Source organism: Penicillium canariense, assembly GCF_028826845.1.
Source record: "Penicillium canariense strain IBT 26290 chromosome Unknown utg000001l_segment0_segment0, whole genome shotgun sequence".
NCBI classification, from domain to species: domain Eukaryota; kingdom Fungi; phylum Ascomycota; class Eurotiomycetes; order Eurotiales; family Aspergillaceae; genus Penicillium; species Penicillium canariense.
In genome coordinates, this window is record NW_026622728.1 from 1,369,104 (window position 1) to 1,385,189 (window position 16,086).

The 16,086-nt window shown below is 49.6% G+C and overlaps 7 protein-coding genes across 7 annotated transcripts; 4 read left to right on the forward strand and 3 right to left on the reverse strand.

Annotated features, from left to right (window-relative positions):
- Window positions 1-1,066: 1,066 nt before the first annotated feature.
- Window positions 1,067-3,148, forward strand: N7482_000466 (putative serine peptidase; the record flags this gene model as incomplete). Its single annotated transcript, XM_056682591.1, has 9 exons — window positions 1,067-1,270; window positions 1,332-1,449; window positions 1,506-1,660; window positions 1,720-1,842; window positions 1,896-2,068; window positions 2,133-2,220; window positions 2,278-2,383; window positions 2,439-2,850; window positions 2,929-3,148. 9 exons carry the CDS (start codon window positions 1,067-1,069, stop codon window positions 3,146-3,148), a joined length of 1,599 nt encoding a protein of 532 aa, XP_056546197.1.
- A 77-nt stretch (window positions 3,149-3,225) lies between these two features.
- Window positions 3,226-4,311, reverse strand: N7482_000467 (uncharacterized protein; the record flags this gene model as incomplete). Its single annotated transcript, XM_056682592.1, has 1 exon — window positions 3,226-4,311. One exon carries the CDS (start codon window positions 4,309-4,311, stop codon window positions 3,226-3,228), a length of 1,086 nt encoding a protein of 361 aa, XP_056546198.1.
- A 310-nt stretch (window positions 4,312-4,621) lies between these two features.
- N7482_000468 (crossover junction endodeoxyribonuclease) lies at window positions 4,622-7,458 on the reverse strand (the record flags this gene model as incomplete). Its single annotated transcript, XM_056682593.1, has 2 exons — window positions 4,622-7,298; window positions 7,445-7,458. 2 exons carry the CDS (start codon window positions 7,456-7,458, stop codon window positions 4,622-4,624), a joined length of 2,691 nt encoding a protein of 896 aa, XP_056546199.1.
- A 423-nt stretch (window positions 7,459-7,881) lies between these two features.
- N7482_000469 (putative actin-related protein RO7) lies at window positions 7,882-9,474 on the forward strand (the record flags this gene model as incomplete). The annotated part of the gene is made up of 1 exon (XM_056682594.1): window positions 7,882-9,474. One exon carries the CDS (start codon window positions 7,882-7,884, stop codon window positions 9,472-9,474), a length of 1,593 nt encoding a protein of 530 aa, XP_056546200.1.
- An 806-nt stretch (window positions 9,475-10,280) lies between these two features.
- On the forward strand, window positions 10,281-11,215 carry N7482_000470 (enoyl-CoA hydratase/isomerase family protein; the record flags this gene model as incomplete). Its single annotated transcript, XM_056682595.1, has 4 exons — window positions 10,281-10,490; window positions 10,544-10,603; window positions 10,673-11,025; window positions 11,104-11,215. 4 exons carry the CDS (start codon window positions 10,281-10,283, stop codon window positions 11,213-11,215), a joined length of 735 nt encoding a protein of 244 aa, XP_056546201.1.
- Window positions 11,216-11,814: 599 nt separating this feature from the next.
- Window positions 11,815-14,746, reverse strand: N7482_000471 (5'-methylthioadenosine/S-adenosylhomocysteine nucleosidase family protein; the record flags this gene model as incomplete). Its single annotated transcript, XM_056682596.1, has 4 exons — window positions 11,815-11,946; window positions 12,006-13,217; window positions 13,311-13,635; window positions 13,743-14,746. The coding sequence occupies 4 exons, from the start codon at window positions 14,744-14,746 to the stop codon at window positions 11,815-11,817; spliced, it is 2,673 nt and encodes an 890-aa protein (XP_056546202.1).
- A 758-nt stretch (window positions 14,747-15,504) lies between these two features.
- N7482_000472 (uncharacterized protein) lies at window positions 15,505-16,071 on the forward strand (the record flags this gene model as incomplete). Its single annotated transcript, XM_056682597.1, has 1 exon — window positions 15,505-16,071. The coding sequence occupies one exon, from the start codon at window positions 15,505-15,507 to the stop codon at window positions 16,069-16,071; it is 567 nt and encodes a 188-aa protein (XP_056546203.1).
- Window positions 16,072-16,086: the final 15 nt, after the last annotated feature.

Genomic DNA, 16,086 nt, shown 5'->3' on the forward strand with positions numbered 1-16,086 from the left:
GGTTCGTACACTAGCGGGAAGACCCAAAGTAACAAATCCCTCAACAGATCCAAGCGGTGCAGCATGTCTGTTGAGTAGCTTAAACTCTTATAAATAATGAAATAGCCAGCCAAATTAGCGACTTGGTCGCTTGCTCGCGCTGAATCAAGGCGTTAACTTGATTTGGCTCGTAATATGTAACTAGGCTAAACTGGGGCATTATGAGTTTTCTCAATTCTAAGCAGCGACATGCATTGCGAAAGAGGCGATAGATATCACAAATAAGGGCTGGCTGAGGCAAATCAGCGTCAAGAATGCAGGAATCTTTAACCATTGGCTCGGTGCCCGTCGGGTCTTGCGGGGTCCTTTCCGATCACTGGATAAGCATATTGTTAACGTTAAGCCAACCATTGCCGACCGTCACCAACTATCTAGTCTTCATTTTTATTCATCTTATCTGTTGGTCTCGTCATCAAGAATGGCCCACTAGCACTTATCAGTGACCAGTGAGACGCAGGCATCGAGCGTAGCCTATCTCTCGGTTAATGGTTGTCTCGGACTCCCGACGGTGGTGTCATGAACTAGCTATAGCCCCAACCTCGCGGCAGACATCCAGCTAGACAAACACGAATCGCTATTTCTGGAGCGAAAATAATAAAATCAAGGAAATGATACAGCCCCTTTATTCTTTGAACCATGAATCTTTTGGTCATTAGGTATGTATATCCTGTAGTAATGATAACCCGGTGAAGAGCAGAGATCACGGCGCTGTTCAGGTGGACGGCGTGGTATGCAGCTAGTTTCGCGCTAGAATATCGCGTGACAGCAAGTTTTGTCTCAATACAGGATGGTCACTACCACAACACCCCGCTCTGATGATGTACCGGAATGAAACATTGCTCACATTATGGGAACTTCCCGTCCATTTGGACTAGAATAATACACTAAGGTTTAGGTGTAGTAGTGGCGCAGGGGGGATTGATGGCCACCATGCAATCATATAAAGCACGCGAGCCGGCAGGTCTGAATATCGAGGAAAGCTGTATGGGACTTCCCTTGTCTATTCAAGATGCATTTTCTACGTCGCATGACGTTGCCTGTACTTGGTGCTTCTGTAGTCCAAGCAGCAATTGCACCGAGGCCTCTCCCGCCGCCTTCAGCTGCCGAGTCAAAAGCAACATACGGCCAATCGACATTTCAGCAACTAATTGATCATGATAATCCGAGCCTTGGCACGTTTTCTCAGCGATACTGGTGGAGCTCGGCATGGTGGGATGGAGAAGGTGCACCGGTAAATCCACTTCATGAAAATCTCGGCCGGTATATTGATCTAACGACGAGGGAAAATTTAGGTTGTTTTGTTTACCCCTGGAGAAGTAGCGGCCGATCAGTACACAGGATACCTGACCAACAGGACTATCACTGGTCTTTATGCCCAGGAAATTAAGGGTGCAGTGGTGATGATTGAGCGTAAGTCTCCTTTTCTTCATTAGTTGGAATGTTGCTGAACCTATATTTTCCAATAGACCGATACTGGGGAGGCTCATCACCTTATGAGGAGTTGACTGCGGAGAGCTTGCAGTATCTAACTTTGGCGAATTCGATCTCGGATCTTACATACTTTGCGGAGAATGTGAAGCTTCCCTTTGACAATAGCAGCAGCAGTAATGCTCAAAATGCGGTATGAATTACTTCGATCCATGTAGAAGATGCTAAACTGATTCATTCATCAAATTACAGCCATGGGTTCTGAGTGGAGGATCTTACAGTGGTGCTCTGTCAGCCTGGACCGAGTCCACCTCCCCAGGGACATTTTGGGCGTACCATGCATCTAGCGCCCCTGTTGAGGCCATTTTTGACTACGTCAGTATCCTTCAATCTTTTGGGTAAATGAATTTGTGCTAAGTGTGAGTTAGTGGCAATATTTTGCACCTGTCCAAGAGGGAATGCCCAAAAATTGCAGCCGAGACATCAGCAGGGTTGTGGACTACATCGATGGCATCAATAAACACGGAAATGAGAAAAAGCTTCAGCAGCTAAAAGAAATGTTTGGACTTGGTGATATCGAGCACTTCGATGATTTTGCTAGGTACCAACATCACATCTTCAGTCCGACCAAAAGTTGACGCAGAGACTCACACATCTTTTCTTAGTGCGCTAGAGAGCGGACCCTGGTTATGGCAGTCCAACGCTTTTTACACAGGCTACTCAGGCTTCTACGAATTTTGCGACTACGTTGAGGTATGCATCGAAGTCTGATCCATTGCTTATTTATACTCAGCACTGATACTGCCTCAGAATGTTGAAGATGGAACTGGCGTGATCCCGGGAGCCGAGGGAGTTGGGGTTAAGAAAGCCCTCACAGGTTACGCGAAATGGTTCAAGAATATTTACCTCCCAGGATGTGAGTTGAGCCTATGTCTGATCAAAGGATTCCACAATACTCATGATGACACCAGCATGCGCCGGCTATGGCTACTGGACTGATGAAATGACCACTGCGTGCTACAACACGTACAATGCGTCCAGTCCTATCTTCACAGATACATCGGTGAGCAATGCTGTTGATCGACAATGGCAGTGGTTTCTGTGCAACGAGCCACTTTTCTATTGGCAAGAGTATGATTTTCCCCGCGACCTAATTGGGTACTATCTTCTGACTTTGCTACTCAGCGGCGCGCCATCTGATGTTTCGTCTATTGTTTCTCGCGCTGTTACAGGTGAATATTGGCAAAGGCAATGCTCTCTCTTTTTCCCCGAAGTGAACGGGTTCACCTTTGCCAGTGCCAAGGGTAAAACCGCAGCTCAGGTTAACTCCTGGACCAAGGGTTGGTCTCTGACCGATACAACTCGACTTATTTGGGCCAATGGGTATGATTATGAGTACCAGATTTCTTGGTCACATTTAGATATTTCTTTCAAGAGTCATTAGCGCTGATGAAAACATAGGCAATTCGACCCCTGGCGATCGGCTGGCGTCTCCTCCTCTTTCCGGCCTGGAGGAGCCCTCGAGTCGCGACCCTCAGCACCCGTGAATGTTATTCCAGGTGGCTTCCACTGCTCTGATCTCATCATAGCAAACGGCGATGCAAATGAAGGGGTCATGAAGATCATTGATGCTGAAGTCGCACAGATCAAAACCTGGGTTGAGGAATACTATCAGAAATGAAAGAGAGGAATCGGCAGGAGATAGTAACACACACAGAGAGTTCTACCAACTTTCTAACTTAGACAAAAAAATGAAGCTTATTGTTCACTCCGTTGCAATCGGCGGAATTCTTCAGCCCAAGGAAAATTCTCATGCCGTGACCCATCCTGCTCAAGCTGCACCGTTGAGGGTGCAAACAGGCCGTTAAGCATCCATGGAGTATCTGATGCCAAAATCGGCGCTTTTCTATTTCGCATGGGACAACAGGAGTACGTAGCAACCTCGAGCCGTTCTGTTGCCCGGTACAGCCTGATAGTCTCACCCATGAAAGACTTGCACTCTAAGTACCAAGGCTCATGTTTCAGAAAATCCTCCCACTGGGCATAAGGTACAGGTTTCTGTATCGTTGTACTGATCACCTCGCACACCTTTGTGCCCGGTGGAAAACCATATTGTTTACAGAAATCGGTCGACGCGGCATCGTTCATATGCTTCTTCCAGTGCCATATCATTGAGAACTCAGTAGCTAAGAACCTTTGGTCGGGCCGAATTTGAGACAAGGCGTAATTTAGCATGGCTCTATGTCCTGCTAGTGTGGGCATATGCAGATGTAGATCGACACCATCCAACTCGGGTCTAGAAGCAATAAAGCCCAGCATTCGCACAATTGCTGGTGTGCGCTTTGCCGGCAAGTCCAGTCGGTTTAAGGCTCCCATGTACAGCTGTGTCGGAGTTCGCAGGTCATTGTGCGCCTTGCGGAAATCAATCACCGCATCAGCGACTGTCTCGTAGAATACGTTCAGTTGCTCGCCTGTCTGCTTGGTTTCGATGAAAGGTTCGTTGCCAATAACCAGGATGTCAACTTTTCCCATAACGATCTCGAGAAGGCAATTCAGACATTCCAACTCGTCTGTATGCTCTGGACTACCCACGGCTGGGAAGTCACGGTCGGCGTAGGCCCACTTAAGGCTGAGAATGGTGTTGAACCCAGCCTCCATCACCTGGAACAGCGCTTTTATGTTCGAGTCTTGCTCGGGTTGTAAGCTGTCAATCTGATGCATGTCGATGAAGCCGCGGATCCATCGGGCGCCGACGCGACTGAGTTCTCTGTGGTCTATCCATGTCAAATTCTCGTTGTAATTAGCGCCAAGGGCCCCACGAGCAAAAGTCTGTTGTGATGCCATTTCTTGAGCAACCGCTGATATCAGTGGAAATATTTGATGAGGACACTTGTTTGAGTATCCTTTGACCCACCGCCTGCCATCTCGATGCTAGTGCCTGATGTGCGTCGATCGACCGAGTGATCTGTATTATCTTGCGTTATACTGAGAACGATGAGGATGACGATTATGCTCGCTAAATTGACAAAGCCCCAAAGAAGCTCGCAAAAGATAAAACCGTGGAAAGCTCAGATTGATATGCGTCGTCTCATTCAATGCCATGTTCGGATTTCCGGGAAGGATGAATTAAAGTAAAAGGTATCTTAAATGTGTCTCAGCTCAAATCCAGAATGCTCACTCGGGCCACTCGCTTCTTTTGATTTTGAGGTTTCTTCCCATGTCCAGTGTCGCCCTCAATTGCGGTTTTGCGAACATTCGAGTCCACCAATTTCGTCTCGGTTTGAGTGGGCGGGTCAACCGTCCAGATTCCATTTGAGACTGTGATATTTTCAATATGACCTTTTGTTTGCTTATGCTCCGAAACTTGCTCCTTTGCCTTTATCGAAGGCTTCAGTGGGTCCATTGAGTCATTACGAGACTTTCTGGCTGAAGGTTTCGTCTCCGACGGAGGAGCATGCTCATCATGCCGCTGTTTCAACTTGATTGCAGATTCAACAGTGGCTGCTGGGTGGCCCTGCAACGGCACAGGCCTTTCGGATGGGAGTAAAATATTAACAGGCCATATTTTCGGAGGGCAATCGGGCACGCTTTGTTTTTCCATCTTCGAGGACGCGGGCTGGCGCAACACTCGGACTGAAGAGGATTTATTATCGTTTTCAATGTTATGCTTCACTGATAGTGACAATAAGTCAATGGATCTCTCCAAACTGTCGACGTCGGCTGCACTCTCTTGGGCATGAGGAGCCTTGCCGGGCGTTTTGGGAGTGCTGCGAATGTTGCGTTTGGATTTTCGCATGGGAATCGCAATCTCTTTTTGAGCGACCCCATCCTCAGTTGTTGAGCCTCTCAATTCCGTGACTGAGTAACTCAGCCTTATTCCCGCTGGAAGAGACGAGTTCTGTATATCGACGGTCTCCTCACTTGAAAAGCTTGACTCGTCGAGTTCAATTCCACCGCTTACACCGGCAGCAGCTCGCCGGTGTACTCGTGATTGGTCGGTCATTGGATGGCGCTTCACTATTGGTGTTGGTGACATAGTAGACAACGAAGAGAAGGTGTCAATCAAATCGGTCACCTCGCGCGAGGAGTAACGCATATGATCCGATGCTTGTTGCTGGGGGTACATGCTCGGCGTGACGGCATCGTCCTCAAGATCGATGATCTGGGAGGATGATGAGAAACTTTGGAATTGGGGGGACTGGGTTTTTGTAGACGCAGCTTCCAGCAAGAGAGACCTGTTAGAAGCAGAGAGTTCTGATGTTTCTTTTGTGAGGGTTCCGTATTTCAAAATGCTGCCACGCTTCATTCCTGGGTCTATTGGCCCCTTCTTTTTGGGTCCTGTTCGTCGACTGCTCGACTTCTTGGGAGCGGCAGCCTTGTTGGCCTTGGCAGCCTGCTCATCCTCCCATTTCTGAACAACAACTGGAAGGCCAAGTCTGGCTACAGTTTCTAAGACCCAGACCTTCTGAATGGCATAGATATCGTAGCGTTTTGTCACTCGAGATTTTGACGGAGTTGGCGGAGGGCCATCGGCAGCAATTTCTGCATCGTCTTCCTCATCGCCAGATTGAACTGTCCCTTGTGAAGGCTCCGTTTCCTGTGACGGTAGAGGAGGATTGGGTTCTTCAGCCATGAGATCAAGGCCAACAACATCAATCGGAAGGATATCGATTTGCAGCTCGACCAAGCCATCTGTACCAAAGCATACACGACTCTTGTATACTTTTTGCAGCCAGGGCTCATCACATTGGGGTGCCAGTGAGCCAACAGGTACAGCCGAGACCGGTCTTTGCAGGCGAAGTTTGTAGGCAACGAGAGGCTCGGCTAGATTCTTAATCACCTTTCGAGCACCCGAGCGATAGTTCCACTCGAAATTATCCGCAGCAAAGCTCCTAATCGCCAAGGGATCGATTTCTCTATCCCAGGCATGCTTCAACCGGCGCCTGAGATCCGCCATTTCATCCTCAGTGGACACTTTCGGCTCAGCATAGTACTCTAGAATTGTCCGATCGGGAAAGGTTTTTGGTATCCGGACTGCCTTATGTTTCGTCGCAAACCAGCCACTTTCATTTTCATCCAGTTCGTACTGCAATCGCTCTCGCCACTCACCAAGTCTTGAGTCCAGATCTGGCCCACGTACGGCAATTTCTGTAAGAAGATCCTCGCCAAACTTAGCCTTCGCAATCTCTGCAGCCAATTTGCTACCGCACTTGGGAACGCCGGACGGCAAATAATCGCCTCCGCTGAGCATAGCGAATAGAATCATCCCTGCCCTGTCAAAGGGAACATTTGAGACATATCCCGGGTTGCCCATATGGTAACAAGTGACGTGTGTTGCTCCAGTGGTTCCGCTGCCGCTTTCTTTCGAGAAATTCTTGATTGTGAATGTTGATCCAAACATCAGGGTATCCACGTCGTTACTCATCACTGCGTCGACGATGCCGGCCTGTTGCAACCGTGCACACTCAGCTTCCGCCTCCCCGGGGGCTTCATGCCATGGAAACCGAAACCGCTCGATAAGATCCTTCGAGCGTTGGATAAGGGGTGGATTGCCGGAGCTCCGTGATGACACCGCTTTCCCTCGTTTGAATGGTGGTTTATGGCGGCCATCATAGACGAAGAGCGGGTGAATAGGCAAAGCTAGAAGCTTCAGCAGTCGGTAATACAGCGTTCGTAGTTCGGGATTCTTTCCCCCGCGCGATGCCTGGACCTGGAAAAGCCAGATTGAGATATCAACGGCGATTCGGATGGGCCTTGCGGTTCGTTCCAGGTGCGATATGGCGACTTTGGCCAGGGAGACACGCTCCCCAGCACCAATGGCGTTGATAAGCCTATATCAGATCAGTTCCAATGATCCCAGATAGGAGACGCGCCCGCATATGATCACTCAATGGCCGTTGCTAGGTGGGGTTTGTTTGACCACCACCTTGGTACACCTTCGCGTTCAAGTCGAGGAGGATGGGGGCTAAATACGTACCCTGGGATACCCATTAGGCCAGTCTCGGGATTTAACGCGTCATGGGCTTCAGAAAATGAGGGATGCAGCCATGTGCTGTGGGTGACGAGCTGGTTGCTGAGGGTTAGGTGACTTTTGACGGAGTAAATAAACCACGGCCCGATGAAGATCCGTTGCTTCGATAGCCTTCACTCTCCGACCCAATTCACCGATCATCCTTCACCCCGAAATTGCTGTCGACTCCTAAACTCTGCTGACAGCAGATTTCTCTCAGACAATCATAGACAATCTGAACCTGCTCCAATGGCGATTTGGCCTCGGTCGGCGTGCCGCTGAAGCGAGTCCTTTGTTTCGTGGGTTTCTGAAACTCCGAGGGGCAAACCCCAAACACCACGATACAAGCTTGCGAACTTCGCATAGCAACCACCATACTAGCTGGCGGTAAAAGCAAATCGACAATGCCTGCGACTTCTAATTTACGCGCCACGCAGACTGCTCGTCCGTCGTCACCGCATACGCCCCAGCAACAGCTGCGCTCAGGCAATACATCCTTCGCCAGTACGACGTCGCCGGGCTCGTCCTTACGAAACGAGGATGATGCGATAATCATTGAGATAGGCGCGAGATGGCTACGAGCAGGGTTCGAGGGTAGTGGCACTCCGGTGTGTGTGATGGGATTCGGCCCTGAAGAATCAAGAAGAGTGGGAGATTACCGAGGCTGGATTCAGAGCGCCGCCGGCATTGGACCTTTACCAAAGCCCGTCGATGCGGAAGACTGGGTACGAGACTATGAGCTGTGGCAGCCTGACCTTCGGAAGGTGGATCTGGGTTTGATGGAGGACAAAATCGAGCGCGTGTTGCGCGAAACCTACAATCAATACCTATTGACCGACGCCGGCTCCTCTCGACTGGTCCTGGCCCTTCCTTCTCTCATGCCGCATCCACTCCTATCATCCTTGCTATCTACCTTGTTCAGCCGCTGGAGGTTTCCTAGCATCACCCTTCTTCCGAGTGCGACTATGTCGGCAATAGCTGCTGGGTTGCGATCTGCTTTGGTGGTGGACCTTGGATGGGCGGAGACGACCGTAACAGGTCTCTATGAGTATAGAGAGATCACCACAAAGCGAAGCACAAGGGCGATGAAGTCACTCCAGCAGATGATGGGACGGCTTCTTTCTAGCCCTGCCTCCGGCGAGGATCAAGACGCGACGCGTGAGGACGGAATCTCCGTCGGCTTTACATACTGTGAGGAAGTTCTCACTCGATTCGCTTGGTGCAAGCCACAAGCAGAAGATGGCGAACAAGCGGATCAACCAGCGCATACTGTCTCAATTCCTTCTCCAACTTGCCCGGAACAGGAGTTTTATGATGTGCCGTTTTCCCGCCTTGCGGATCCTGTCGAGACAGTTCTCTTCGCATCGGGGATTGCAGAAAGCGAATTGGATGACGAGGAGAAATCGATACCCTTGCTGGTTCATAGCGCACTTCAGGCTCTGCCACCCGACGCGCGCGGTACATGCATGTCGCGTATTGTTTTCGTGGGCGGTGGAGCTCGCATTCTCGGGCTACGAGAGAGGATTCTGAAAGAAGTGTCATCGCTGATTCAACGGCATGGGTGGAGTTCGGTTCGAGGCAGAGTTGTTGAACGCCAACGCCAAAGATTGGAGGAACTACGGATCTCGTCGCCAGCCAGTGGACAGAAATTGCCGACTAGCAACAATGCGGAGTCCTCGGCTGAAGGCGAGAAGCTCGACCCGTCTCAGGAAGTGCCAGAGATCGATTTTGTGGAACAAAAACTGCGTCGCCAGAACAAAGACACGCCAGTCCCCGTGCAAGGGGTTTTACGTCAAGTTGAATCACTCGGCGCATGGGCTGGGGCCAGTCTAGTGACAAGCTTGAAGATGCGCGGAATGGTTGAGATCGAGCGGGAGAAGTTCCTACAGAACGGACTTGCCGGAGCAACTCGAGATTCGGAGCCCTCCATCCCTGATCGCCGGTCAGGCCTGAGAGCTGGTGAGCGCTCTAGCTGGACCCTAGCCAGCTGGGCCTGATACTGTAGCATTTTACTTTGCGCTACGTTAAGATACTTGAATAGATACCCCATTAACCGACGAATCGCCGGTGCAGCCTCGGACCGGTGAAAGCGGAGGACGGACCCACCCTTCCCGGGCACGGTTTGGATGCCAACATAATTATGCATCTCGACTTACATGTAGTGCCGCAAAATATCTTGCGATGACTGGCCTTAGTCCAACCCCATTGTGCGCACCCAAGGCGTGTGTTGGTGGTAATAAAAAGAAGGTAAGATGGGAACTACCCCGAAGGGAAAACCCCTGCCACCATGTAGCAGCTGTATGCGTTCTGCTTTGGTGGACCTGATTTGTAAGTTGCTCCTGGGACTGAACTGTGATTTATTCAGGCTGATCCTTGCCAGGCCAGTGTCTGTTTTGATGGGGGATATGACGCGGAGTATGCTTGATGGCTTCATTCACAACCAATACCAGGGCATGGGTGATTGGCAGTTTAAGGACCTGGACTGGGACGGCGAGGTAAGTGGGTAGAACCGCATACTTAATTACTTGTGGGGGCTATATGTTCGTATTTAATTGAAAATTCTAAATTTGAACACATTCCATTTCAGCAGGAAGGTTTTCCGTAGAGCCATCGAGTCAGCCGCGACATTCGGCAATCCAGTGATTTTCGGCAAGGAAGCCAAGCTTGGGTCCGAGGGATCTTCGAGTGCGGGGAAGCTTTCAGGTTCGGTTCCGGGCCATGTTCAAATACCGCCTGAAGATAAACCGCGATTTAAAAAAAGCAAAGTGCTTTGCCTCTTTGCTACTTTAAAAATACTTGATAGATGGCGGACCTCCCTACCTTTCGCAATCTCTTGCTCGAGAGACATGGTGATGTATTCGTTCTGACCATGCAAAAGCCCCCGGAAAATCGATTGAACTCATGGTACTGCCAGGAGATGATTCGTGCTTATCGAACAGTTGAGAGGCTACTAGGCCCTGACTCCGAAGGCGCGGTCATTACGCAAGGCAATGATGCTAAGTTTTGGTGTACTGTATGTGGCACTCGTTCATCATGGCGGAACGAAAGCTAATGAATCGATGTTAGGGGCTGGAACTGGATGAATCCGACAAGAATCCATTCGCAAATACGGACGGCTTCTATCCAGTGCGTACACCTTAAACTATAGGCTAGACAAGGTGCTTCGAGGCGAAGCTAATGCTAATTTATATACAGCTAATACATACAATACTTGATTTCCCATTTCCTACTATCGCATTGATTACTGGTCACACATTTGGTGGCGCTTGCCCTCTTGCATTGGCGCACGATTATCGCATCATGAATTCACGCCGGGGCTTTATCTCCATGCCGCCTGTGGATCTAGGCTTGCATTTTGATGGCATTGGATCTCTTCCAAGGCTCAAATTGCGCCCCCAAATTGCACGTAAGATGCTCCTTGAGGCGCACAAGTGGACTGCGAAAGAGGCATTGGAAGACGGGATAGTTGATGCTATTGCCGAACCAGAGCAGATGCTTGATGCTGCGCTGGACCTTGGAAATAAGGTTGCACCTAAGGCAAGGATGGGGTAGGTTCCCAGGTCGCCGGCCAGATAAAGGAGCTATTGTTTCTGTTGCATATGTATTAGTGCTAACAATACTCGCAGCGTCTATGCACTGCTTCGTCAAGAGCTTTGGGGCGATGCTATCAAGAAATTCCAGCGAATCAGCTATGTTCATGGGCGAAAGACCTCCGCCCCTGCAAAGGTCAAAATTTGACTTTTAGTTATACTTTACTTCAGTGCGATATCGAGTAAACGCTGATGTCTGGAGGGAGACGAAAAAGAAATTCACCAATAATAAGAATACGCTCACGCCTTCACATATTTCGGAATATGTTGAGGTTCTATATGCTAGAGTCTTGCACAAAGTATCTTTAGTTTCGCTTTCTTGCTTTTACCCCAAACTTGAAACCCAGAGAGTTCCTTGTAATGGGGCGGAAAGAACATTGGTCCGAGGATCTTCTTTTGCACTTTGGCGTGTTCTGATCTGGGAATTTCACCCTTTACCAATCGCAGAATAGTCGACATTGTATACCTTGTTAGCTTGCTCCGTTAGCTTGCTCCGCAAGTTCAGCTCTTAGCTTGGGATTGTCGCGGGCTGCCCGCGAAATATAAGTATCAAAGTTAAGGAGACCTGTCAAGACTCAACATAGACCAGGCTGTTACATTCTGGGGAACAATTGATTGTCCCCTATCCGTCTACGTCATCTAAAGCTCCAAGAGGCTTGCTCTTGCAAAAACCAACTTCACGTTTATCTACCATATTCTCTCTGATATTATGTTTAGTTTTCTCTGGTGCAGTAGATAGAAGGCTCATTACTTGGCCTCAAAGTTCAATCCGCTGATCGTACCAGTATTCACACCAAATTGTATGCCAGAGTTGTGACCTCCAAATGTGACTTTTTTACGGTGATTTCCTTCCCTGAGAGTGTCGGCAATCTTTGCCTCCTGCTCCTCATTCAGGGGTCCAGTTTTATACAAAAGCTCTTTAGCATATGCTGCCGGACCATTGCCGCATACCCCTGCCAGCTTTTATTCTTGTGCGAATCAGCGTAGTCGCAGATGCCACGGATCACGAGGCAAGGGAAGTGATTCATAAGCCCCGCCGCTCCCGTTTCAAAACATAGAATGTGCTCTTCCGCCGCCATTTTGTCTCGAATCAAGGCATCTTTCATAAGCTGATTGGCCGATACTATAAGCCCGTAATGTATTGCGGGATTGTCATCGTCCTCGGTGCGTGGAATACGTGAAACTAAACAGGATGGATCATCTCCACATTTCGATATGCATGGTGATTCACCATCTGAGACATGGATAATGTGACTTTGGTAAAGCCGATCACTCTCGCAGTCTGGGCGCCCATATCTTTTTCGTAGCCGGGGATTCTGCTCAAGGATCTTACTAACTGTTAGGTCAAGCTGATGGCCTTCCCTCTCGTATTGAGCTGCGAGCCCGGTTACTGCAGCACGTAGGGTAGTAGGTGGCTGGTTGAGAGAACTAATGACCCGGATGATGTGGCTCCGTATCGTATGACCAAAGTCATACTGAATGACACCGCTTCGGCCGTTATGAGGAATGCCGACGACAATATCACCCAAACGGATATCGTGTTTTGGGCTGGGTGCACCGCCCCCAATGCCAACCATCAGGGCGAGGCAGATATTGGGGAAGCTATGCAACATATCTACCACCACGCGTGCTGCCGAGGAGCTGCCATACTCCCCCATAGGCATAACAGAGATAACCACGTTATGTTTCCCAATTCTGCCCAAGGTGTAAGCGTTTTGGTTGTCAGGCGGCAGATGAGTGGGGCCAAGATGCCGTTCATCGAGAAATGCTTGGGCAGCAATATACTCGGTGGCTATGGCGCATATCCAGCCCACAGTGTAGCCCTCCGAGTCTCCAGGAACGGGTTCTATATCTTCTTCAGCTTGTTTTCCTTGAGATGCCAGCTCAGCAGCCTCTCCAGTTTCATGGACGATCGATTCTCCCGCCCTTCTTAGTTCCTCCAGTTCGTTCTCTCTCGACCTATCAGAATCAGGCTCACTCGAAGACGACGCTTTTGAGCTTCCAGCAAAGTAGGCATTTTGCTGAAAATACTCAGAGTGCCAGATCCTCTTCTCGCGCGAAGGTCGTTCTATACTGTGCTTCGCCTGAATTTCATTCTGGATCAGCCAACTATAAACCTTTTCGGAGCTGTCGTGAATCCTCTCATCACTCTCTTATCCGTTATCATCAGCCCATGGCAATGCCCGTAGTGAGAAAGAGTGGATATCCTTGGCGATATGGTTGAGCAGCACATCTTTATCCACGTTAGCCCCCTCTTCCTCTGGCCAGTTGCACAGTGGGCAGCGTGGGATTTCTGCTGGTGTAGTCTTCTTAGACAACTCAACGAGGACCGAAATCTGGTCTGGTGGAATAGTCGCTGCATGCTTGGACTTCAGGTGCTGCAAAAAGGCTTGCTTGTCATTGAATTGTGACCCATCGCCACATGCAAAGCAAATCCAATATGTCGCGCTGCTATGATCGTTCAGCATGTGCTGTTTCCAAGTTTCCTTTGTACTGAAAAGGACATCAGGTTGATCGCAGCCGGCCAAGATACAGGTGTAAGGACTCAAGTCATCTGTGATATGTTTTCTATTCTTGTATTAGTTCGGCTGCCATTGAATTTGCGTCAAGAATCTGACCTCCACCTATTTATGTCTGCCATCTTTGCGGGGAGTGCTTCGCAGCAACAGGGGCACCGAAAGAGATGCGCATCATCGTCGAATCGAGGGGGGCGGGGATAATCTAGGTCGATTGCCGTGGTCGAAATGATTGAAGATGCGGCGAGTGCAACACGATCGGGTTGTAACTTGAAGTTATCGGACACTTTAGATGCACTGGTTCCAGTGATGGTTGTGTTATTGGCGTGATTTGGTCCATCATTTGAGGGCTTCAAATCCGGCTTTCCTCCGATTATCTCTTCCTGTGCCCATCCAGCTTGCTTGCTCTGCTTGTAGCTTGTACGTCGTATGGAGCCAGCATCCAGACCCCTAGAATGTTGTTGTGCATACAAAAAGCGATTCCGACGCTTCAAGTTACAATGTATCAGTCGCAGTTGTACCTCGTTCAATTTCGATGAGTCTCGTTCTCCGGGGTGCCACTTTAGTTGAGTGAGCAACATTCCGAGCAGGTGGCCCTCCAGTTCCTGGTGTTCTGTTGCGTTAAACCGCTGATCGGCCTTTTGCAACCGTGAACGCCTCCCAGAGCGACGAACGGCAACCGCAATGCGGGCAAGTTGATCTTGCATCGACTCGACGTTATACATTGACTCTCGCAACGGATTTCCCGACGAAGCTTTCACATTGTAAGCGTCTTTCGACTGGTCATCACAGCTGGAATCGTCGGACCATGGAGAAAATGCCCGGCCTTGGCCTTCGTCCGCAGAAGAAGCAGAGTCTTCCTGACCTTGATAACTGTGGGAAAGTTCATTTGTTTGACTCTGCATCCGGCAATCGTCAATCACAGTACCAAGCAGGTGCAATAAATTGGCGATCACATCGCGAGCTTCAGGCCTCGAGGCTAATCTTGAGTCCAAGGCAGCTCGTCCTCGGGCGCAGGCTCCAGTACCCGATATCCATAATTTCATATCAGCAAGTCGGTTCTCAGCCCACTCATTTTCCATGAGTGCTGGGACTTTAAGGCACTGGGTGAAGCGCTCGACGCACAGCTGTGCGGCTTCTTCTATTAGGCCGCCAGTCTCCATGACTTTCGGGGTAGCCCAAGGTGTATCCGTTCACTCTATGCGATGAGAAAACCCGTTTCCGCGGATTCAGCTGAAGAGGGGCTGTCAGGTGGGGTGATACCAGCAAGAGGGGGAATACCGCGAAACAATACTTCAGGTTCTCAACTTCAAGGACTTCGAAACACGAAGACCTAGCGCTAGGGTGATTTCCACGTGCGCTCCCTACTCAGACTTCCCTAGGAAAGTGAATAAGTGGTTATGAGCGTTCATGATGGTGGGTACATGCACGTTTCTGCTCTTCCTTTGGCAAACCTCCAGTCTTACTAATTTGAAGCGCCCGATGTCAGCCAGACCCCGCCCCTTCTAGTACCAGCTTGTGATAATCAGAAGGAAATTTTGTTCTCTCTTCCCCATCTTCTCAAATTCTCAAATTCTCAAGTTCTCAAGTCAGAACTGATAGAATGATGCAACAACCCACTTACATACTCTCGCCCAACTTCCACTTCAAGCCAGGAACGGGCCCTATCGAATTAGGCAACATTATATCGCATCCGCTACGACCACACCGAGCTCTGACAACAGTTGATGCAGCAACACTACAGAAAATCTACCCACGAGTAGAAAAATTCACCGACTACGAGCGAAGCATAACCCGAGGAGGTCACCGCGAAATATCGATAAGCTTGTGGGCAGAGTTCCTACAGACAGTATCAGGAAAGGTCTCGGGCGGACGCTGTAGCGATGTGCAATCAAAATATAGGATGGACTGTCTCGAGACAATGTACTTTGTCACCGATCCTGCGCTCGAAGAGATTCAAGCACGTCTAAATACCCCTCGGGTTCAAGCTGTCACCAGGGCTAGCAGAATTCCTGGGTTCAGGACGCCTGTTTACATGGTTACGGGTCTTATGATTGCGAAAGGACTCACCGTTGACATGGAAAATAACAAGCGCCGCAATGGAGAGATTGAGATAAGCGGAAATGCTCCTTCGCCGATTGCTCAGGTTGGGGCTGGGGTTAATCTGGCCAAATCTACCAACGCCGAAGAAGCGGATAATTGGCGGGCGGGTGAGGATGTTGTGTTCGCATACCAGCTTCTTAAAATAGAGGTCAAGGGCTGGAAAGGGGATAAGGTTGAATACGATGAGCTGAAACACAAAGTTGCCTACCTGAATCAGGATGATGAAGAGGAGACGGACGAGGAGAAGGATGGTGTGGAAGTGGTCCTCATTAGCCCGGCGAACACGGACACTTTGCACAGCGATCATGACATAGGGCACATGACTGTGACAGAGGTTGGAGAAGGAGAAACTCGGTTCAGATGTATTTCTTCAACACGAAAGTAGTTTTCAAATGAGGAA